This window comes from Aquila chrysaetos, chromosome 9 (genome assembly GCF_900496995.4).
Source record: "Aquila chrysaetos chrysaetos chromosome 9, bAquChr1.4, whole genome shotgun sequence".
Taxonomy (NCBI): domain Eukaryota; kingdom Metazoa; phylum Chordata; class Aves; order Accipitriformes; family Accipitridae; genus Aquila; species Aquila chrysaetos.
The window spans coordinates 24,312,662-24,331,270 of NC_044012.1; the positions used below are offsets into that span (position 1 = coordinate 24,312,662).

At 58.7% G+C, this 18,609-nt stretch overlaps 3 protein-coding genes and 1 long non-coding RNA gene across 6 annotated transcripts; 2 read left to right on the forward strand and 2 right to left on the reverse strand.

The window, feature by feature from the left end:
- Positions 1-782: 782 nt before the first annotated feature.
- On the reverse strand, positions 783-1,738 carry PFDN2 (prefoldin subunit 2). Its single transcript, XM_030025470.1, has 4 exons — positions 1,630-1,738; positions 1,360-1,448; positions 1,156-1,279; positions 783-1,052 (listed from the first exon to the last, which is right to left on the reverse strand). Exons 1-4 carry the CDS (start codon positions 1,693-1,695, stop codon positions 873-875), a joined length of 459 nt encoding a protein of 152 aa, XP_029881330.1. The 5' UTR covers positions 1,696-1,738; the 3' UTR covers positions 783-872.
- Positions 1,739-1,789: 51 nt separating this feature from the next.
- On the forward strand, positions 1,790-3,952 carry NIT1 (nitrilase 1; the record flags this gene model as incomplete). The annotated part of the gene is made up of 6 exons (XM_030025471.2): positions 1,790-1,888; positions 2,322-2,611; positions 2,714-2,817; positions 2,900-3,033; positions 3,184-3,309; positions 3,655-3,952. Coding segments are annotated over 6 exons (1,035 nt in total), but the record flags the coding sequence as incomplete, so codon positions are not given.
- Positions 3,953-4,155: 203 nt separating this feature from the next.
- DEDD (death effector domain containing) lies at positions 4,156-18,517 on the reverse strand. Of its 3 annotated transcripts, none has more exons than XM_030025467.2 (5): positions 17,048-18,517; positions 10,763-11,928; positions 9,989-10,371; positions 6,558-6,665; positions 4,156-5,974 (listed from the first exon to the last, which is right to left on the reverse strand). In XM_030025467.2, exons 3-5 carry the CDS (start codon positions 10,311-10,313, stop codon positions 5,361-5,363), a joined length of 1,047 nt encoding a protein of 348 aa, XP_029881327.1. In that variant the 5' UTR covers positions 10,314-10,371; positions 10,763-11,928; positions 17,048-18,517; the 3' UTR covers positions 4,156-5,360. The 3 variants fall into 3 exon arrangements, with proteins under 3 accessions (XP_029881327.1, XP_029881328.1, XP_029881326.1); XM_030025468.2 differs by lacking the exon at positions 10,763-11,928 and having other exon boundaries at positions 4,156-5,737; positions 5,828-5,974; positions 17,048-18,512; XM_030025466.2 differs by lacking the exon at positions 10,763-11,928 and having other exon boundaries at positions 17,048-18,515.
- On the forward strand, positions 5,516-7,817 carry LOC115345939. The gene is made up of 2 exons (XR_003924972.2): positions 5,516-5,758; positions 5,849-7,817. It is a non-coding gene; the product is annotated as an uncharacterized LOC115345939 (long non-coding RNA).
- Positions 18,518-18,609: the final 92 nt, after the last annotated feature.

The following is an 18,609-nucleotide window of genomic DNA, read 5'->3' on the forward strand; positions in this document are numbered from 1 at the left end:
TGCCGCAGGTGGGGCCTGTGTACAGTCAACAAGGGCTACGTCCCCTCCTCTTGTCCCCCTCCTCCCGCCACCGCCCCGGACCCTGGGGTGCCACACGCCGGCACGCGCCGGCACACGCCGACCTCTGCCTCACTCAGGGTGACGGTGACACCCTCCTTCCCTGGTGCCACCACCGGCTCCCCGTCCCCTCCTGGGTGCGTGTCCTGGGGTCTCTGTCTCCCCAGGGACCTGCCCCCCCCCCCCCCATCCCCTGTCCCTGCCTTTTGGGGGGTCCACAGCCCCCAGCAGCACACATGTGCACCCCCCCATAGCACCCACCACCCTGATTTTGGGGCCCCCTCACAGCGTTTCAGGCACTGGGGGGGGAAGGGTCTCCCCTCCCCCAGCCCCACGTGCGGCTGGGGCAGCAGCTCCAGCACCGGTGGTGATCCCACGGCTGCCGGGGGGGGGGGGGGGGGCAAGCTGTTGGCAACCGCCCCCAGGGAAGCACCACAGAGCATTTCTGGTGGCCAGAATAAGAAACCAGCAGTCCAGGCCAGCCCGGTGCCACCATCTGCCCCACCGCATTGCCCCCGAAGTGCCACCTCTCCCCAGGAGAGGGGGACGGTGATACTGGGTCACCTGCGGCAAGCCAAGCCGGGGGGGGGGGGGGGGGGGGGGGTGTCCCAGCCCTGTTCTGGCCTTCCCCAGGGGCTGCACCCCGCTCTTCCTGCCCCCCATCCCCCACCCACCAGAGCCTGGGAAGTGGCAGCCACCCTCAGTGCCCACGCTTGGCCCGTGACCAAAGGAAAAAAAAAACCACATTTATTTAACAAAAACACAAGAGGAGCAAAGCTAAATAACAAGGCGGGGGGGGGGGGGGGCGGGGGGAGCTAGGAGACCAGGACACCGGCTGAGCCACCCTTGGCCCCAGCCCCCTCGGCCCCCTCCTTGGGGGGCTGCTTGGGGTCGTCCTCGCCCACCAGCCGAATGTTGTGCTTCTCCCGAAACTCGTTCAGCTCCCGACCCTTCGCCTGCAGCTGCTGGTTCAGCGTCTCAATGATTTTGCTGATCTAGGAAAAAAAAAAAGGGGGGGCGGTGGGAGGGGGGTGGGGGAAGAGAGAGGGGTCATGGGGGAGCCGGGGGGTCCCCGGGGAGTCCCTGGCCGCCCCTCACCTGCTCCTTGTTGCTCTCCAGGGCGGGCAGCACCTCCTTGACGGTGCGCTCCACCAAGATGCCGCCCACCATGCGGTAGCACTTCCGCGTGGGATCCACCTCCCGCAGCGTCTCGATGACCAGGCTGGGAGGAAGAGGAGGGTGAGGGAGGGCGGCGAAGGCCCCCGCGGCCCAGACGTGCCCCCCCATCCCGTCCCATCCCACCTGTGCTCGTTCAGCTCCAGCTCCAGCTCGGCCGCCTTCGAGGCCAGGCCCCGCTGCTCCTGCCGCAGCCGGTTGAACCGGGCCACCACCTGCGGGGACAGGGACAGGGGCGGGGACGGGGCTGGAACCCCCCCCCCCGGTGCCGGGGGCCTGCCCGGGACACACCCCTCCGCCCCTCCGCCGCCCTCCCCAATTCCCGAGGCCTGCCCGGGGACCCTCTCCCGGTGTCAGGGCCCAGCCAGAGACCCCTCGCCGCTCCCCGGCCCGGACCTGCTCCGCCGTCAGCGCCTTCCCAGCGGGCGCTGCCGCCGGCCGCCCCTTCGCGCTGTCCGCCATCTTCCCCCCCCCCCCGCGCCACCGGCGCCTTCCTGCGCCGCGGGCCCCGCCCCTTTCCGGCCGGCGCCGGAAGGGGCGGGGCCCGTAGAGGGCATTGCCCGGTGAGGCGGTGCCGCCGCCATCTTTGTTGCGGGCGCGGCTGGCGGAGGGGGTGGGACGGGGGACTTTGCCCGCGTCTTCTCCGTGCAGCCGGTGGGGCATGTACGGGCCGGGGGGCAGGTGGGGGGCGCGGGAGACGCTTGGGGGGGAGATTTGGGGCAAATTGGGCCATTGGGGGGGGGGATGATGGGGCCTGGGGACGGGTGGGGGGTTGGCGTGGGGCAGACCTGGGGCAGTTTGGGGGTTCTGGGGCAGTTTGGGGTCTGGCCTGGGCGCTGCAGGCGGGCTGGGGGCAGTGGGGTCACACGAGGGGACTGGCCGGTGACAGCCACGGGGGCCGGTGCCGTCCCCTCGGCCGTGGGTTCCTCCCGGCACAGGGACCCCGCAGCAGCCGTGACCCCCCCCCCCCACACACACACCGGGGTCCCCCCTGCCCCCAGGCTGAGAGCGGTGCCCTGGACTCTGCTGCGCTGCCTGCTCCCAGCCCCCCCCGTGCACCCTGAGATGGCTTCACAGCTCCGGTACCCTGGGCAGGTACCCCACGCTGTGCCACAGCTCCCCGCGCCTGCCCCACGCCATGGCAGACCCCCCCGACGCTGAAGCCGCTGGTGGCCGTGGGCCAGGTCACCTCCACGCCTGACAAGGAGCTGAACTTCGCCGTCTGTGCCGGGCTGGTGCGGGAGGCGGCACATCGTGGCGCCTGCCTCGTCTTCCTCCCCGAGGGCTTCGACTACATCGGCTCCAACACAGCACAGACCCTCAGCCTGGCCGAGGGACTGGACGGGGACCTCATGGGACGCTACGCCGAGCTGGCTAAGTACCGATGGGGACCCCCTCACAGGGTGGTGGAGACAGAGCCGCTGGTGCTGGCTGCAGTATCGCCAGCAGAGCCAGGGTGACCCCAGGTCCCTCTCCCCAGGGAGTACGGCGTGTGGCTGTCCCTGGGCGGCTTCCACGAGCGCGGCCAGGACTGGCCGACCACGCAGCGCATCTACAACTGCCACGTGCTGCTGGACCCTGCAGGTTAGAGCCCCCGGCCCTGCCCCACCGACCTGGGGTCCCCAGCTCCCACGGACGTCCCCCCCTCACACCCTCTTGTCCCCAGGTAACATCGTGGCCGCTTACAGGAAGACCCACCTGTGTGACGTGGAGCTGGAGGGACGCGTCACCATGAAGGAGAGCAGTTTCACCAATCCCGGTACCGAGATCGTGGCCCCGATCAGCACGCCGGCAGGGAAGGTACGGGATGGATGGGCACCTCTGGGGACGTTTGGGGTCCCTGCAGGGCGAGGGCCTCCCCTGGCTCTAGCACCACATCCCCTCTGCTCTCCCCTCACCTCTGCCCCGGGTGCCACGTCCTCACTGATGTCTCTTCCTTGCCCCTGCCAGCTCGGCCTCTCCATCTGCTATGACCTGCGCTTCCCCGAGATCTCGCTAGCGCTGCGGCGTGCCGGTGCCGAGATCCTCACCTACCCTTCAGCCTTCACCATCCCCACGGGCTCGGCACACTGGGAGGTGAGCTCAGCCCTGGCCCTCCCAGCCTCTCCCTTGGCCCTGTGCCCTGTTCCAGGCGGCTCTTGCTGCTTGTCCCTTGTCCTCTGCTGGGCTGGGGACACCCTGGGGGCTGGCAGCTTGGGGCTGAGCCCTCACCCCAATCATCTCCAGCAGCAAGCACACAGGGATGAATCCTGCAGCCAAGAGGGGCAAATTTAAGACAAAAAGCCTCTTTTTTGGGTATTTAAGGGGCAGGTGGCACAGCCAGCCCAGCTGCGGGGCCCCCACCCAAACCCCAGTCTCTGCCCCATTTCCCCCCTACCCGGGGCTGTGGTCCAGCACCACCGGCAGTGCCACGTCCCCCAGCAGGTGCTGCTGCGGGCCCGGGCCATCGAGAGCCAGTGCTACGTGGTGGCAGCTGCCCAGACTGGGAAGAACCACGAGCACCGGACGTCCTATGGCCACGCGCTGGTGGTGGACCCCTGGGGTGCCGTGGTAGCCCAGTGCCATGAGGGAATTGGGCTCTGCTACGCCGAGATCGACCTCGACTACCTGCACCGCATCCGCCAGGAGATCCCAGTGCACAGCCACCGCCGGCCTGACCTCTATGGCACCGTGGCAGCCACAGGGCTGGCGCCAGTGCCATAAGCCCCTCCCTGGTGTGGTAAAATCCAGAGCAGGGCCAGAGCTGCTCTGTTTCAGACTGTTTCTTCTTCTTCTCTCCCCAAAATGCAGCAGCAAGATAGGCTCAGGGCTCCCTGGCCCTCTGTGCCACAGCCAGAAGTGTCCCCCCCCCAAGCTCCCATAGTGCTGGGGGGCGGTCAGAGGTCCCCCCAGCACAGGCAGGGGCAGAAGGAGCCAGCCAGGCACTGCGGTAGATGTTTATTTCAAGAAACCCGAAAGCTACACAGGGAATATGACCATTATATTGAAGTTTAAAAAATACAGAAGTCACAGAAATTACACCAAGTTGTGCCAGAATCGTCCATAAGCAGAGGGGGGCTGCGTGCCCCGGGGCAGGGGAGGGGGGGCACACGCACCATGAGTCCCGGGGGGCTGCCCCCCACCCAGGAGCCCCCAGCAGCCGAGCAGGGACAGGGAGAAAAAACCACAAAACCAGGATGGAGCTGGAAAAAAATCCCCTCACCCCAAGGACCCACAGGCAGCAGATGGGGGGGGGGGGGGGGGGAACACAGCCATTTTGGGGGCTCTCCGGGGACAGGGAGCCAAGGCATGGGCCAGGCAGCCATGCACTGCACACTGCCGGCTGCCCTCCAACACATGCAGGCAGAGTGCAGGCAGAGGCTCAGCTGCCTGCTGCCAGCAACAGGCAGATCGTGCTGCCCCAACCTGCCCCTTGTCCCAGTTTGTCCCAGTTGCCAGCTGGAGAGGGGAGGGACAGAGCCAGGCAGCCACAGAGGGGAGAGAAGAGGCAGGGGGACAGGCAAGAGATTTCGGGGCATCCCTCGGCACTGGTCCTCCCCCCCGGGCCCCCGCAGGGGAGGGGGACACGAAGGCACATGGTCCAGGGGACGCCATGGGGACGGTTTTACTCCTGAGAAACCCACTGAGGCAATGGGGGAGGGGTTGTTATTTGAGGGAGAAACGGGGTGGGGGATAGCACTGCCTGTGGGGCAGCTCCCAGCACACAGGGCCCCCCAGGACGGTGACACAAGGGCAGGAGGGAGACAAAGCCACCCCCGAACCTGGCATGGGCACGATGGGGCTGAACCCACCCCGGTACAAGCCTCCACCAAGCACCCCCCCCCCAGCTCACCCAGCCCTGTCACTGAGGTGCCCCAGGCAGGATTTTTGCCTTTTCGTTTTTAATGGATACAAAATAAAAGAGAAAAAAGGAAAACAAAGTGAGAGAGGAGGGGACAGGACAGGAAAGGGGTGAGGAAACACGTAAGCCTCTGGCGCTCCCCCGTGGCTCCAGCCCGGCTCTGAACCCAGAGTTGCACAGTACCGGGTGGGGGTCCCGATCATCTTTTCCTTTTCTTTTAGAAAAAAAAAAAAAGAAAAAAAAAAGAAGGAAAAAGCTTGGATCCCACCGAGCAGCCATCAGGCAGTCAGGGAGCCGTCTGCAGCATCAAGTTCCTCAGGAGTTTCTGGCGCCCGACCTCGTAATCCTCCTCATCCACATTGACCAGCAGTTTGATGGCTTCGTGGCCCACGGCTTGTTTGAGCGAGTCCGTGATGAAGACGCCCTTGAGGGCTTCCAGCAAAGAGCCATTGATGTAATCACGCCAGAACGCGTCGAGGTAGGTGAGCTCTGAGAATTTTATGTCACAGATGATGGAGCCCAGGTCCCGGGACTTCAGGATGGTGTTGGCCTGGTTGAAGCGCTCAAACTGACGCTCCAAGGGGTCCTGCTTGTTGGAGAAGACATTGCCTTGAAGCGCCGTCTCATGCTGGCAGTACTCAGCTCGGACCCGCAGGCGGATATCTGAAGGAAGCGGGAAGGGTGGTGAGTGCTCTGGCATGGGGCCAGGACCCCCCAACACCCCTTGACCCCCCCCCCCCCAGCGGCTCTTACCACAGGTCTGCTTCTCCTTAGGGTCCGGCGTTGCCGACTTCCTCCTCTTGCGCTGGCTGCTGAGGAGGGTCCTGCCACGGCCGGGCCTCTTGGTACAGATCTGGGGTCCCGCAGAGGAGCAGCAGACCACGGGGTGGTGGGGAGGCACTGCGCAGGGAGAGGACAGGGGTTAGGGGACACTGAGCCCCCCTGCTCCCTGCCTGGGGACATCTTGGAGGAGCCACTCCCCCTCCCAGGCCCTGCTGAAGCTCTCAGGGCCACTTGCCCTTGGCTGGTTGCACTCCAAATCTGTGTTGGAGCGCTTCTGCTCCATCCCCGACACCAAGCTCCAGCCCTCCCCTCCTTCCCACACTGCTGTTGCCTCCCAGTTGTCCCCCCATCGTCCCGGGATGCTCGTCCCAAGGGGCATCTGGCAGCCCCAGGAGCCTGTGCAAGCCCCAAGAAGGGAACCCCAGATTACACCAAGATTGAATGGCTTCCCTGCAGTTATGGGAAGGGATGTCGCACTCCGTGCTCGATTGTCCCCCAAACTGTGGGGGCTTGTGGCAGCAGGGTCAGATGTCACTTCAGCAATGACAGAACAGTTACCACCAGCCAAAGGCAAGTCCCCGCACTCCCAGTGGGAGCAGACAACGCAAAAGCAGGATGGTCCCAATGAATTCCCACAGACTGAACCCCCGAATCCCCACAGACCAAACCCTGAGGTCTGGCAGTAGGCATCTGTACCCACCTGATTTATGGGGGTGGCCGAGCCCATGCTCTGCCTCGCTGTGAGCTCGGGGCGTCACGTAGCGAATGGACGTCTCCTCCAGGTACTTGTCCACCAGGTCCGGACACACTGGAAGAGAAAGGGGACACAGGTCCCTTCAGGAGGGACAGAGGGGACACGGGGAGGCCAGGGCAGGTCTTTCCCAATGCGGCGGGTGTCAACACGTGCTTAAGCTGCTCTGCATCCCCCTGAGCGTGGCTGCACATCAACCAGCTGTTTCTCCAGCCAGTCCTCTCGAAAAAACTCCATTTGGGAGCTAAGCCTTCCCAACTGCGGCACAGGAAAGGCCCTTTCCATTTGTTACCATAGGTAATCCCAACACCCAGACTCGGAACAGACTGGCAGCATCGCACGCACACAACCCCCCAGGAGAAACTCCAGCCAAGGCAGGCAGTGCCTCTGACACTGTGCCGGTGCCGTACCAGGTCGTACATACCTGGCGATTGCTCAGACCAGCCCCGCATTCGTCCCGTGATCCCTACTCGAGCTCCTGTGGCTCGTGTCAGTCTGAGCAAAGGTCTGGGGGAGCAGCCACTGCTCCTCCTCCTCCATAGCCCCGGCAGAGTGGAGCCACAGGGGGACAGTGGCAGTTCCAGGCTCCCGGGATGGACCCAGCTGCTTGAAACGCTTTAGGATAAACCGGCATACACTCAAAAACGTTAAGCCTACATTATTTACCCGACTTTAGCAGATCAAACCTTTGAAGTAACACACTGGCAAGACACGGGGTTTTGAGGAGAGTCAAGCTGCTGAGCAGAAGCAGCTGCTGAGCAAAGATTATGGGGTAAAATTAGTTATTTTTGAGGGCCTGGACATTTTCTGCGGGTTGTTTTTGTCCTGTTTGATGAACTCAGAGCACTGCCCATCCCTGCGCAGAATCCCTCCCATCCCTGCCGGACCAAAGCCGGCCAAGGCTGCTGGTCTCCCCGGCCCCCCCTGCCGCTCTCCGCCTTCGCCCAGCCGGCTCTGGCTGCGCCGAGCTAATTCAGGACAGGGTTTTGCTCCTTTTCAGAGCCATGAATAACGATGAGGCAGAAGGAGACAAGACCTCCTGGCTGCTGCAGGGTCTGGAAGGACACGGGAACCAGAAACGAGCATCAGCTCGTTAAGTCCAGAGGAGACTTCCTTTAACCAATCAATCCCTCCTCTTTAAATGCAAAGCGCTGCACATTATAAACCACATGTAAGGTGCCTTTCTTAATAAAGCTTTTTGGAATGCTATTTTTGCGCATTTAATTAAACAGTGTCCACCCAAGCGTGGCTGGAGACATTGCAAGAACGAGATCTCACGGGTAGGGAGCATCGCTTCTCACATGATGGCGGTGTACGGAGACGCGAATGCCAACCTCTAGCTCCCCAACCATGTGAGTATTGCACTTTAATACCACAATCCATCCATCTCGCCCTGAAAACACCAAAAGCTGACACGGGGAGGGCTCACCTGGCTTCAGCCAACTGAGGTAGAGCAACCAAGTGCCCCTTCAGTTTGGATTTTTGCACAAAACAAGCAAAAAGCTGCTCAAGAAACACAAAAATAGTGCTGTGACACCCCCAAACCCTACACAAACTGGGGGACACAGAGCCATGGATCCATCCAACCTCCTCGAATCCAAGCGCCGCACAGCTGGTCTGCGTAATGTGCCCACGCACCCCTTTCCCTTTTCCTCTAGTTTTTCTTGGCTTGGTGCAGAGGAAGAGCACCGCAAGGTTACACTGGCACCGGTAAACAGCCTCCTACACCCTGCCTGCAGCAAGCCACAGTGCTGGCTGCCCTGCAAGGGGCTCTGTGGGCAGTGGAACTGGCAGCGATGGCAGGGGAACAGGCTGGGATCCATCCCCGGGGCAGCCACTTCCAGAGCATGCGCTCCCACCTCCCAGAAAAGGCCAGAAAATGGGAAAATCCTCATGGAGTCTGGTCTGAACCTGCATGGGTGCAGGGTGTGGGTGCAGGCAGGGCTGCCCTGTGCTCAGGCTCCATCCCATGACATCGAGCAGGGCTGGAAGCTTCTGGCATTTCAGAGCGGCACAAGGCAGCAGCTGCCACCAAAAGGAGCATCCCCGGCCCCTCCCCGGCCCAATGCTGGTTAAGAAGCAACTGAGGAAAAGAACCCATTAATTTTCAAGCCACCCGATCCAGTTTCCCCCTGGCAGGGCAGAGGCTGCAGGCAGCATGGGACCACGCTCCCAGTGACAGCCCCAGCTCAAAGGGTTTGTTCACACCAGCGCTGCTGTCGCTCCTCTCATCCCCCCAAAAATAGGGAGTTTTGAATGCCTGCCTATACTTGCGCTCACCGCTTTCCCAAGCGCTGGCAGGGAACAGCACCATTGCCCACAGTGCGAGCAGAAACTGGGGAGACTCAGCAGCCTGGAACTGCCAAGAAAGCCCAATTATCCTCATTTAAAGCAAAGATGCAAATTTCAGAGGTTGAATCCTGCTGGAGCAGCTGCCTTACATATCCCCTGCAACAAGTGCTCTCTCCTTCATGACTCCTCCAGTTCTGGTTGATCTGGGGTATTTCTTTGAACTGTAAATTAGAGGGTTTTAGTCAAAAAAAGGCACAGGGCCAAGCTGGTGGAGGGCAGGGGATCAGCTCAGCCTGACAGCTCCATGAAGCAACCAAAAACCCATCAAATTACCCAGATCCAAATAGTTAGGTCACTGCTGGGGTTTCTGAGCCAGGAGAGAGCGAGGGGAAAAGGGGCGGCCAACAGAGGAGGGTTTGGGGCATCCCAGTGGAAAATGGGCGAAAAAAAATCTGAATTTGGACACGGGTTTCTCACTCCGGCCTCTCTGCGCACTGCACACCACAGCACTGACAGCACCAACTCGGGGAGAACATGTTGCCTTCCCAAACCTGCCTCAGCCCCGAGAGGACAAGCGGGTTTCCCCCGAAGCTGACGGCACATCGAGCACAGCAGCCACGAGTTTCCCCAGACCCTCCGGGCTCCTTCTCACTCCCCAGCACGAGTCCCCAAGGCATCTCACCCAGGCAGGATTTTGGGCCAAAAGGAGCATTTCCCTAAAAACTAGGGATGAGCAGCAGGAGCTGGGAGTCGCAGGCATGGAGCTGGGAGTCACGGAGCTGCACAGCACGCAGCAGGAATCCCAGTTCTCTGCCGCTAAAGAAAGGAGGAGACCTTGGCACTTGCCAGAAACAAAGCAAGGCTTTAAGCCCCCCAAAACCGTGTGGGCGCTTGCTAAAACCCTGTAAAATACCCCTTTGCCTTCTCTGCCTGCATTTCCCTGCTGTTTTGGGAGCTGTTTGTCCTTACAAGCCTCAGGTTCTTTTAACCACCGCAGCTCCAGCGTGTTAGCAGAGGAGAAACAGGAGACGGCCGAATAACTCGGCCTTCATTAGGGAGCAGGCCAGGCTGCCAGTGGCATCACTTACCGGCCCGTCGCCTCTTGAGGGTGACATAGGGCAGCAGGTCGTGGCGAGTGATAATCCGCAGCAACTGCAGCACCTGTCGGAAGTTGGTCTCGTCGCAGCGGCCCTGCCGCTCCAGCGCCAGCAAGAAGTCCCGGCCACTGCGAATCATCCCCCTCTCATAATCGTCGATCACATCGACGAAGAGGAAGGAGAGCACCCGCACATCCCGGTGGGTCAGGTGGGTGCCCACGATGTCGAACATGCGGTGCAGGCTGTACAGCCCATGCTCCCGATCGCCCCATTCCTCCGGCCATGCTTGCGCTCGGCTCCGTTTGAAGGCAGCCATCTTCCACTGCTACAGGCACGCGCCAGCCAAGCCAGGGGCTCCTCTTAGCACTGCAACCCTAGAAGACAGAGAGGGCCAACAGAATTTAATTCCTTCCCCATCGATACTTGATTAAAAAGCCCACTCTGCACCCGTCCACTGCATCTCCATGCTTGGCCGTGACTCGTCCTCTCCTCTGCTGGAGCATCTTACACCAAAAATCGAGGGCTGGGTACCAGACTGACAGCACCGGGATCTGCCAGCACCGACAGGTCTCTGCCACATTAACTTATGAACCCAAACACCATATGGAAGAAAAACCTACGAGCTACAGGGCTCCAGACCATGACACAGGTGAGGACCAAGGTCCTCCACCCGAGCAAAATGAGTTCTCACATCCCCCGGCAAAGCCAAGTGGGATGTCGACAGCCCCAGCTAAACCCTCTGCTGCCCCACCAGCGGGTACTAACCACACAAAGCCATTCGGCGCAGCCACTGGTATCATGCCAAAACATCAAGGGAGAAGGAAATCAGCCGCTCGGCAGGCCCCGACCTGTTCAGCTTCAAAGTCGGAGGAGCATGAGCCTCGTCAGACTGGCTTCAGTGGCCAACTCAGGGCTCACCCTCCTCGTCTCAGCAGGTTTCTCACCCGGTTACGGCCTGCCCCAGGGAAGTTCCTCGTAGCTCTGCCATCACCCAGCTCTCTTTCAGCAGCACTGACAGCTTCGTTTCTTCACCAAGAGCCACAGGGAGTCAGGCACCCAGCCAAAAAGAGTAGAGACCCGCAAGAATCACAGCCCATGTCTGGCCTCCTTTAGGGATCAAGCGCTGTCAGAGCAAACCGGGTGACATTAAGCCATCCCATGCCCGGGGATGGCACCATGCCACTGCACAGAGTCAGCCACAAGACACGCTGGGAACCGGTGACAAGCCATTTGGCAACACCAGTTGCCCAGGGCACACAGAGATTGGGTTAGGAGTAACCACACCACACAGCTTGCTGGGCACTGGGAGCGGGCTGTGGCCTGGGGCACCCCCCCGAGCTATTTGGAGGGGGCTTCAGACCCCCAGAGCACATTTAAACCCCTGCAGCACATCTCAGGCTAGGGGGTGGTGGTAGCACCCATGGCAAAAAGGCACCTGCCCCGGGCACACCCTCATTGTGCCAGCATGCATGCCGTATGGGGGAGTCACGCCATCGTTGCATCACAGCTATACCCTAAAATGACGGCCCTCGTTAGTTTAACTGGGTCAGGAGGAGTTCTCCCCTGTGAGAGGCAGGACCAGAGGCCGCAGGAGAGCAGAGATCGCAGTCCGATACCAGCCCTGCCGTTTTCCAGAAGGGATCCAGCCCCGAAGTCAGTGGCTCCCTGCTCCACACGGCACCGGGCCATGGCTCCTTCTTCCCTCCAGAGAGCTCACCCGAGCCCAGCCAGCATCACCACAGAGCAGCTTTCCTTGGTTACGGTTCCCAAAACAGAGGCGGCAGCAGCGTAAACACGGGACACAGGCAGGAATCTCCGGTCTATTCCCAGCACGACCTGTGACTCATGCTCTGGCCCCAGGCAGGCGGAGGAACAGGGAGCCCTCGACTGGGCCTGTCGGCCACTAATGCTCAATGGGAGGGTTTTAATTCCTATCGTGAAAAGCAAATAGCTTAAATTAAAAAATGTGTTGAGCGACTGCTGCTCTGAAAACAGTCTGACACAACTCTGACTACTCCAGCTGGGGAGGAGAGGGCAATATATACTGTATAGCTTCCCCCCAAGTAGAAAAGTCATATCAACACAGCTTCTGGTGAAGATATTTCTTGGTACCAACAGCCTATAGCCATCTCCATGCAGGAGAGAGGGGAGAAAAAACAGAATAAAGCACCCCGGTTCTTCTCCAACCACTCCTCCTGCCCTGGGTGCCAAGCCACATCAGCTCCATGGAGAAGTCAGAGTGCGCTGGGCTGCAGCCCGGCACGTCCCAGGAGAGGGAACGGATTTCTCTGGTCTCATAAACCCTGCGAAAGCCAAGTTATGGAGAAGCCTTTACCAGGAGCTGCAGCTGCATCACAACAGAATATCAACAGGCAGTGCACAGTAATTGTGTGAACACAGAATAAAAGCATTAAAAAAAAATTAAGACAAACAATCCCTAGTCTTGATGGTCGCTGTCGTGAGCGGAAAAAACACCAAGAGCAACCAAAGTGTTTGCCGAAAGCCACATTTCAAGCTGACAGTAAAGTCCCCGGCGCTCCTCAGCTGCATCCAGACCGGTTTTGGTGCTGTGCCACTGGTGTCGAGCAATAAATGAACCCACGTGCCGCTTGTTTTACTGGCCAGTGGTTCGAGTGGCAATCGGGCCCGCTCAGCTTGCACCCACAGCTCTCCCTCTGCTCCCGCCCCGCCGCCAGGTTTCGTAGGTGCTGCACGCACGCTCTGGTCCAGGGTTTTGCAGTGGGAGCTACAAATATTCCTGCACACAGTAAAAAACACAAGAAACAACCACATGCAGTGCAAGGTGATGTCTCTGCCTTCTTCCCAGTGTCCTGTAAGCAGCTCTGAGATAAAAAACTGAAGATAAACCCACACATCCGCTTATCAGCTAATTGCCTGGTTATTTACACCACACCATCTTTCTCAGGCAGGCCCAGAAACCCGACCTCTGTCCCCAAATGCAGCGCCCATTCCACCAGCCCTGCACCACAAAACCAGGAGGAACCATCCGAACCTGGGCAATGGCAAGCACCAGGAGCTGCTCTCTGGGACCCTCTTTTATGGCACCTTCATTTAAAATAGCTAATTTTTCTGCAGTCGGCTTTGCCAAGCACTGAATTGCTGTACTGGGTTTGTGGGGCAAGGTTTTGTAGCGGCGGGGCTACAGGGGTGGCTGCTGTGAGAAGCTGCTGGGAGCTTCCCCTATGTCCGATAAAGCCAGTGGCAGCCAGCTCCAAGACGGACCCACCGCTGGCCAAGGCAAAGCCTATCAATGACGGTGGTAGCACCTCTGAGATAAAGTATTTAAGAAGGGAAAAGAAAGTTGCTGTGGAACAGAAACTGCAGCTGGATAGAGGAGTGAGAACATAAAAGAGAAGCAACCCTGCAGACCCCAAGGTCAGTAAAGAAGGAGGGGGAGGAGGTGCTCCAGGTGCCGGAGCAGAGATTCCCCTGCAGCCCATGAGGAAGACCACGGTGAGGCAGGCTGTCCCCCTGCAGCCCAGGGAAGTCCATGGTGGAGCAGATATCCACCTGCAGCCCAGGGAGGACCCCATGCCATAGCAGTTCGTGAAGAACTGCAGCTCATGGGAAGGACTCACGTTGGAGAAGTTCGTTGAGGACTGTCTACCATGGGAGGGACCCCACACTGGAGCAGGGGAAGAGTGAGGAGTCCTCCCCCTGAGGAGGAAGGAGCGGCAGAGACAACATGTGACGAACTGACCACTACCCCCATTCCCCATCCCCCTGCGCCGCTGGGGTGGGTAGCTATTGAATTCAGGAGTGAAGCTGTGCCTGGGAAGGAGGGAGGGGAGGGGGGAAAGTGTTTTAAGATTTGGTTTTATTTCTCATTACCCTACTCTGACTTGATTGGTAATAAATTAAGTTAATTTTCCCCAAGTGGACTCTGTTTTGGCCGTGACAGTAATTGGTTGAGTGATCTCTCCCTGTCCTTATCTTGACCCATGAGCCTTTTGTTATATTTTCTCTCCACTGTCCAGCTGAGCAGGGCAGTGATAGAACAGCTTTGGTGGGCACATGGCGTCCAGCCAGGGTCAATCCACCACGGTTGCATAAACCCAAGGCAGACGCTATCCTTTGATTATTTAGTACCAACCACCCTGGAACTACATTGCATTTTTTCATTCCAGAGAGAAAAAAAAAAAAAAAGGCAATTTGACATTGTGCTGCCTAAACACAAGAAAACATTCAGCAGAAAGAGACTTTATGGGGGGGGAAGTACTGAGTCCCGGGGGGCAGTTCCTTATAGCTGCACCACCCAAAACCACAAACAGCTGTTAAATTTATTTTCAAGCAGGGGATTCCAGCGGCCGCTACTTGGAAGAGATCCCCGCTTCCCCTCGCCTTTGGCTCTCCTCCCATCTTAAACCCACAGGATCGGAAGGCTAGAGCACTTTGCTAAGCACGTACATTAAAAAAAACCTCTAAAATCCTTTGATTTTCATCAAGGAACGGCCCCATCATGTAGGGAACAGGAAAGATCTCCCAGGAAAAGATGAGGAGCTGCCTGTACCCTGGCTAGCTGATCACGCCGTGGTTTTGCCATACTGGGGCAGAAGCAACATGTCCCCAAAGACCCCTGCCCACCCTCAGCACAAACACACACCACATCACACCTGCTCAGGAGACTTTCCACAGGCTCCAGGATCATTAAAATAATTTAAGGTGAACAGGAAAAACAAGCTTTTGGTGCCTACAAAGCTCTGCAGTTAATCAGTCTGAGCCTTACTCAAATATCTGACTTAACCCATGCAGACGCTGGGGATTTTTGCCACTGAAGTTCAGGTCACTATCACAAAACCCCAGCTCCTCACAGCACATTCCTGCCTGGATGGGCACAGAAGTCACAAAAACCAACTTCAAGTTGAAATTTGGCTTTGAGGTGAATTTTCCGGAGCAGCCCTATCCCAGCCTCCTCTGCCCGGCGTGCTGCAAACAGATGCAAGGGAGACACCTAGTCGCCTTTTCACTGCAGACCAGACCTGATCCTGCTCAACTCGGCAAGGACCGGCGGCGGCAGAGCTGGATGAACGGCACTGCAGAGCCTCGGCAGACGCGTGAAGCCCGAGGCAGAACCAGAACCCAAACACCAACTTTCCCAATGCCCTCAATTACCAAAGAGAAGGAAACGCAAACAGAAACAAACAGCTGAACGCTTTGGTTTCACCACCCCAGCAGCAGTTAACCGGGAGATTTCTTCCTCTCCTCTCCAGACACCTTCAACCTGAAACTGCCTGTGCAAAAACCAATTAAGTCTCAAGTCGTTCTGGCTGCCCGACTCACCCCAGCTCTCCTCCTGACAGCTCCTGCGGTCACTGTCAGGCCAAACACGCATTTCTTCTCCTCTCCTTCCTTGGGAAAGAGCTCAGCCACCCCGCAGCTCACTGCACACACACAGCGAGCAGAGGGTACAGATCCCATCCGTCAGGACAGCAGTCCTGGCCCCAAACCTCTGCCTGCAGCCAGTTCCTCTCCCAGGAGCCTGGGACTGTGCTGGACGGGCCACAAGCTCAGGAGCCACTCGGCTGCTGGGGTTTTTTTGTGGGACCAAATACCCAGCCAGAGAGTCTAAAAAATCTTCCCGATTCCCAGGTCGGCAGACAGATAGGACACTGCCCACGGTGCAGCCACTCCGATGCCTGTCCCATCACACTCGTCATCCCAAGGTATCACACCCGCAGGACAGGTAACCTCAGCTGGCAAACTCGCTACAGGACAAGATGGATTAATGAGAAAAGTGGGGATATAAAGGGTTCTGCTGCACATAGGATGAACCGATCAAAGGGAGCTGAGGAAAAATAAGATTAATCCATAATCGTCCTCTTTGGAAGGGCTTTTTTTTTGACCTCCCCCCTGCAGCACTTTGTGTCAACCTTGGTGAGGGGACAGTGGGTCTGAGCCAGTACAATAACGTCTGTAGGGCAGAAAAAGATCCTAAACCCACCACTAACGACAAGAAACCCACTAGTCCCAGCCCAGGAAAATATGCTTGATTTCACTTGCAGAAGACCAGCATGCACAGCCATCCCCAGACACCCCACAGCAGGGAAGGCCAGAGGAGGAAGAAGCATTCAGCCACGCTGCGTCACTGGACAGAGTATTTGTAACCCCACGAGAACGAGCCAGATGCAAAAATAGTTCTGCTAGCAGCTGTTTCGGGGCAGGATTGGGGTTTTGGGGGGCTTTTTTTTTTTTTGGTGCATGGGTTTAGTTGGGGGAGGGGGAGTTTTATTTTTAAGTGCAGGAAGTGCGTCTCACTTCAATTCATCGCCCTGTCTAATTCCTGCCACCTCAACTAAAACCCCAATCTAATTTCTGCCACTGCATGGCAACTACAGCCTTGATTTCTAATGCTGCTAATGCCTGCTCTGACTGGCACCAGCAAAGGGACCCCACAGAAACAAACCCCTCCCATTACTACTGGAGTGCTGAGATGGAGCATCACCACCAGCCAGGGAACAGTGCCTGAGCCGCTGCACGCCGACAGGGGGAAAGAGCAAAATCCTAAATAACACCCCAAAGCTGGAAATTCCCAGCAGCGCTGGAGCTGCTCTCCCTGATGCCGGCGCGTAATCACATGCGACGCTCAAGCCATGGAAACGGGAGCGCGGGCAGGGGATGCGCCGCCACCGACGTCAGCCAGGCAGCGCCCGCCAGGTCCGCTCTGGAGTCCTGGATGGCACCCAGCAGCTCATCAGGAAGGCACCATGCAGCCAGCTTTACCAATCTTGCCCTTTCCATCAGCTAAAGGACACCTGATCAGGGTTCACCTGCAGCCACATTTCCCAAACTTTTCCAAGTCAGGACAATTAGCCCAACCGCAGAGTTCTGAACACAGGCAGGCATCATCTGACCTGAGATATAAATCTCGGCAGGCAGTGAGGCCAGACTCTGACTGCAGAGGACTGTGCCTCTCCCGATCCATCCCGACAGCACAAGGCTCATGCGAGCAGCTCCTTAAACGAGAGGAGGGATGGGCGAATCCTTAGTACATTAGAAAAAAAACCCAAACAAACATACAGGAACACCCACCTTAGCGAGAAGCTCTTCTGGTCTTGCTTAAATCCACAATTCAAACAGCAGCCAAGTGAGAGTGTTTTTAAGAAGTCTTCTATCCCCTTTTCTCCTTGACTTTTTAAATAAACTACCCAACAAAACCGCAGAAGCTCCGACAGAGAGTTTCACGTATGGCTCTTGTAGCGGGGAAGCCAAACTTCCAGCGTCAGGTATCGGTGGTCAGTGTTAAAGCTGGTCAACTTGTCAGAAGCCACCCAATTTTTTTTTCCCCTAAAACCTTCTTTTTTTCCTACTTAATAATTTAATGACATGGGGATGAGGAAAAGGAAAGTCCGGAACTCACTCTGCGCTCTCTAGGTCATTTTGTTTTTTTAAAGACACCACTCCTGAAGAATGAACTCCCTTGTTCCCTTCTTATCAGCAGGGCTGAACGCCGCCCTCGCAAACCCAGGCGACGGACAGGGTGCTCAGAATACCTTAAACCTCGATTTGCTTTCTTAGCATAGCAACTTCTCCAGAAACTGGATCAGGTTAAATGATAAACCTTAACAAAAGAGCTGAGAAAAGGTCATCTGAACTGGGTTACTCTTTTAAGATTCAGCCCATTCCTTCTCCTTTGCCTTTACTTGCAATTAGAGTGCTTGTCTCCTCCCCACCAGCTCCTTAAGACCAGCTTATCTCCCAGGAGAGAGCCTGCCCAGAGAGCTGGGCCCAGCGCTCGGCTGCTCCGTCCAAACCTCTACAGCCGTGCTGCCCTACGCTTGTGTTAAAGAATAAAACCCCTGACTCCCACAGAAGCTAAGCTCAAAGCTCCCAGAAATACAGCGCTAAATCACCAACACAAGGTTACCTGAGGGCGGCTAAGGCTTCGCTCCGCCGCTCACCCCTGACCCCTGCTCAGTTCTTCCCTCCCCGTTACCGGCACATGCTGCAGCCCGGCTCCAGCCTCCTCCCGCACCTGGGGAGCGCCCGGCTTTTTAAAGCCTCTGGAACCAAAGTCCGGCCACCGCGCTCGGGGACGGCCTTGTCCCCCCTCGCAAGGTCCCGGGAACGGCAGGGGCGGGGAGGGCAGCGAGGGGCCACCGGCCCGAGGCGGGGGGGATGGTTCTCCGCGGGCTACCGAGGAGAGCGGCTCGGCCCCGCGGCCACGGCACTGCGGGCCCCCCTAGGCCCCCATCCCCCGGGCACCCGAGGCCTCTCCTGCGCTGCCCCTGCCCGGTACCGGGCCGCGCTGGCAGAGGGGGGAGGCGGCTTGGGCCCGGGCCCGTCCCCTCACCCACAGGGACCGCCGAGGCCTCCCTTACGCCGCCCCCGCCATGCCCGCCGGCTCAGCTCCCGCTCCGCTGTGCGGGCCCCGCTGGCGCTGCGGGGCTGTCCGGGCTGAGGGCGCCGCGGCCTCCCCGTCACAGCCGCCCCAGCCTCGGCGCCGCCATGTTGGCTCCGTCCGCTCCGCTCCCCGCTCGCAGGCGGCCGCCGCGGCTCCGGAGTGACGCAACATCCGGGACAGCGGCCCCGCCCACATCCGGGCCACACTCACCTCTCCACCTTCACTCCTATTGGGAAAGCCAGGGAGCGCG

What these genes read in the sequence shown, in the direction of transcription:
- DEDD (XM_030025467.2), bottom strand. Translation starts at nt 10,313, where the DNA reads ATGGCTGCCTTCAAACGGAGCCGAGCGCAAGCATGGCCGGAGGAATGG. An exon ending in CCTCAAGAGGCGACGGGCCG is followed by an intron (nt 6,666 to 9,988) that starts GTAAGTGATGCC and finishes TTTCTCTTCCAG; the next exon opens with TGTGTCCGGACCTGGTGGAC. An exon ending in CGGCCACCCCCATAAATCAG is followed by an intron (nt 5,975 to 6,557) that starts GTGGGTACAGAT and finishes CTCCCTGCGCAG; the next exon opens with TGCCTCCCCACCACCCCGTG.
- PFDN2 (XM_030025470.1), bottom strand. Translation starts at nt 1,695, where the DNA reads ATGGCGGACAGCGCGAAGGGGCGGCCGGCGGCAGCGCCCGCTGGGAAG. An exon ending in AGGCGCTGACGGCGGAGCAG is followed by an intron (nt 1,449 to 1,629) that starts GTCCGGGCCGGG and finishes CTGTCCCCGCAG; the next exon opens with GTGGTGGCCCGGTTCAACCG. An exon ending in CTGGAGCTGAACGAGCACAG is followed by an intron (nt 1,280 to 1,359) that starts GTGGGATGGGAC and finishes TCTTCCTCCCAG; the next exon opens with CCTGGTCATCGAGACGCTGC.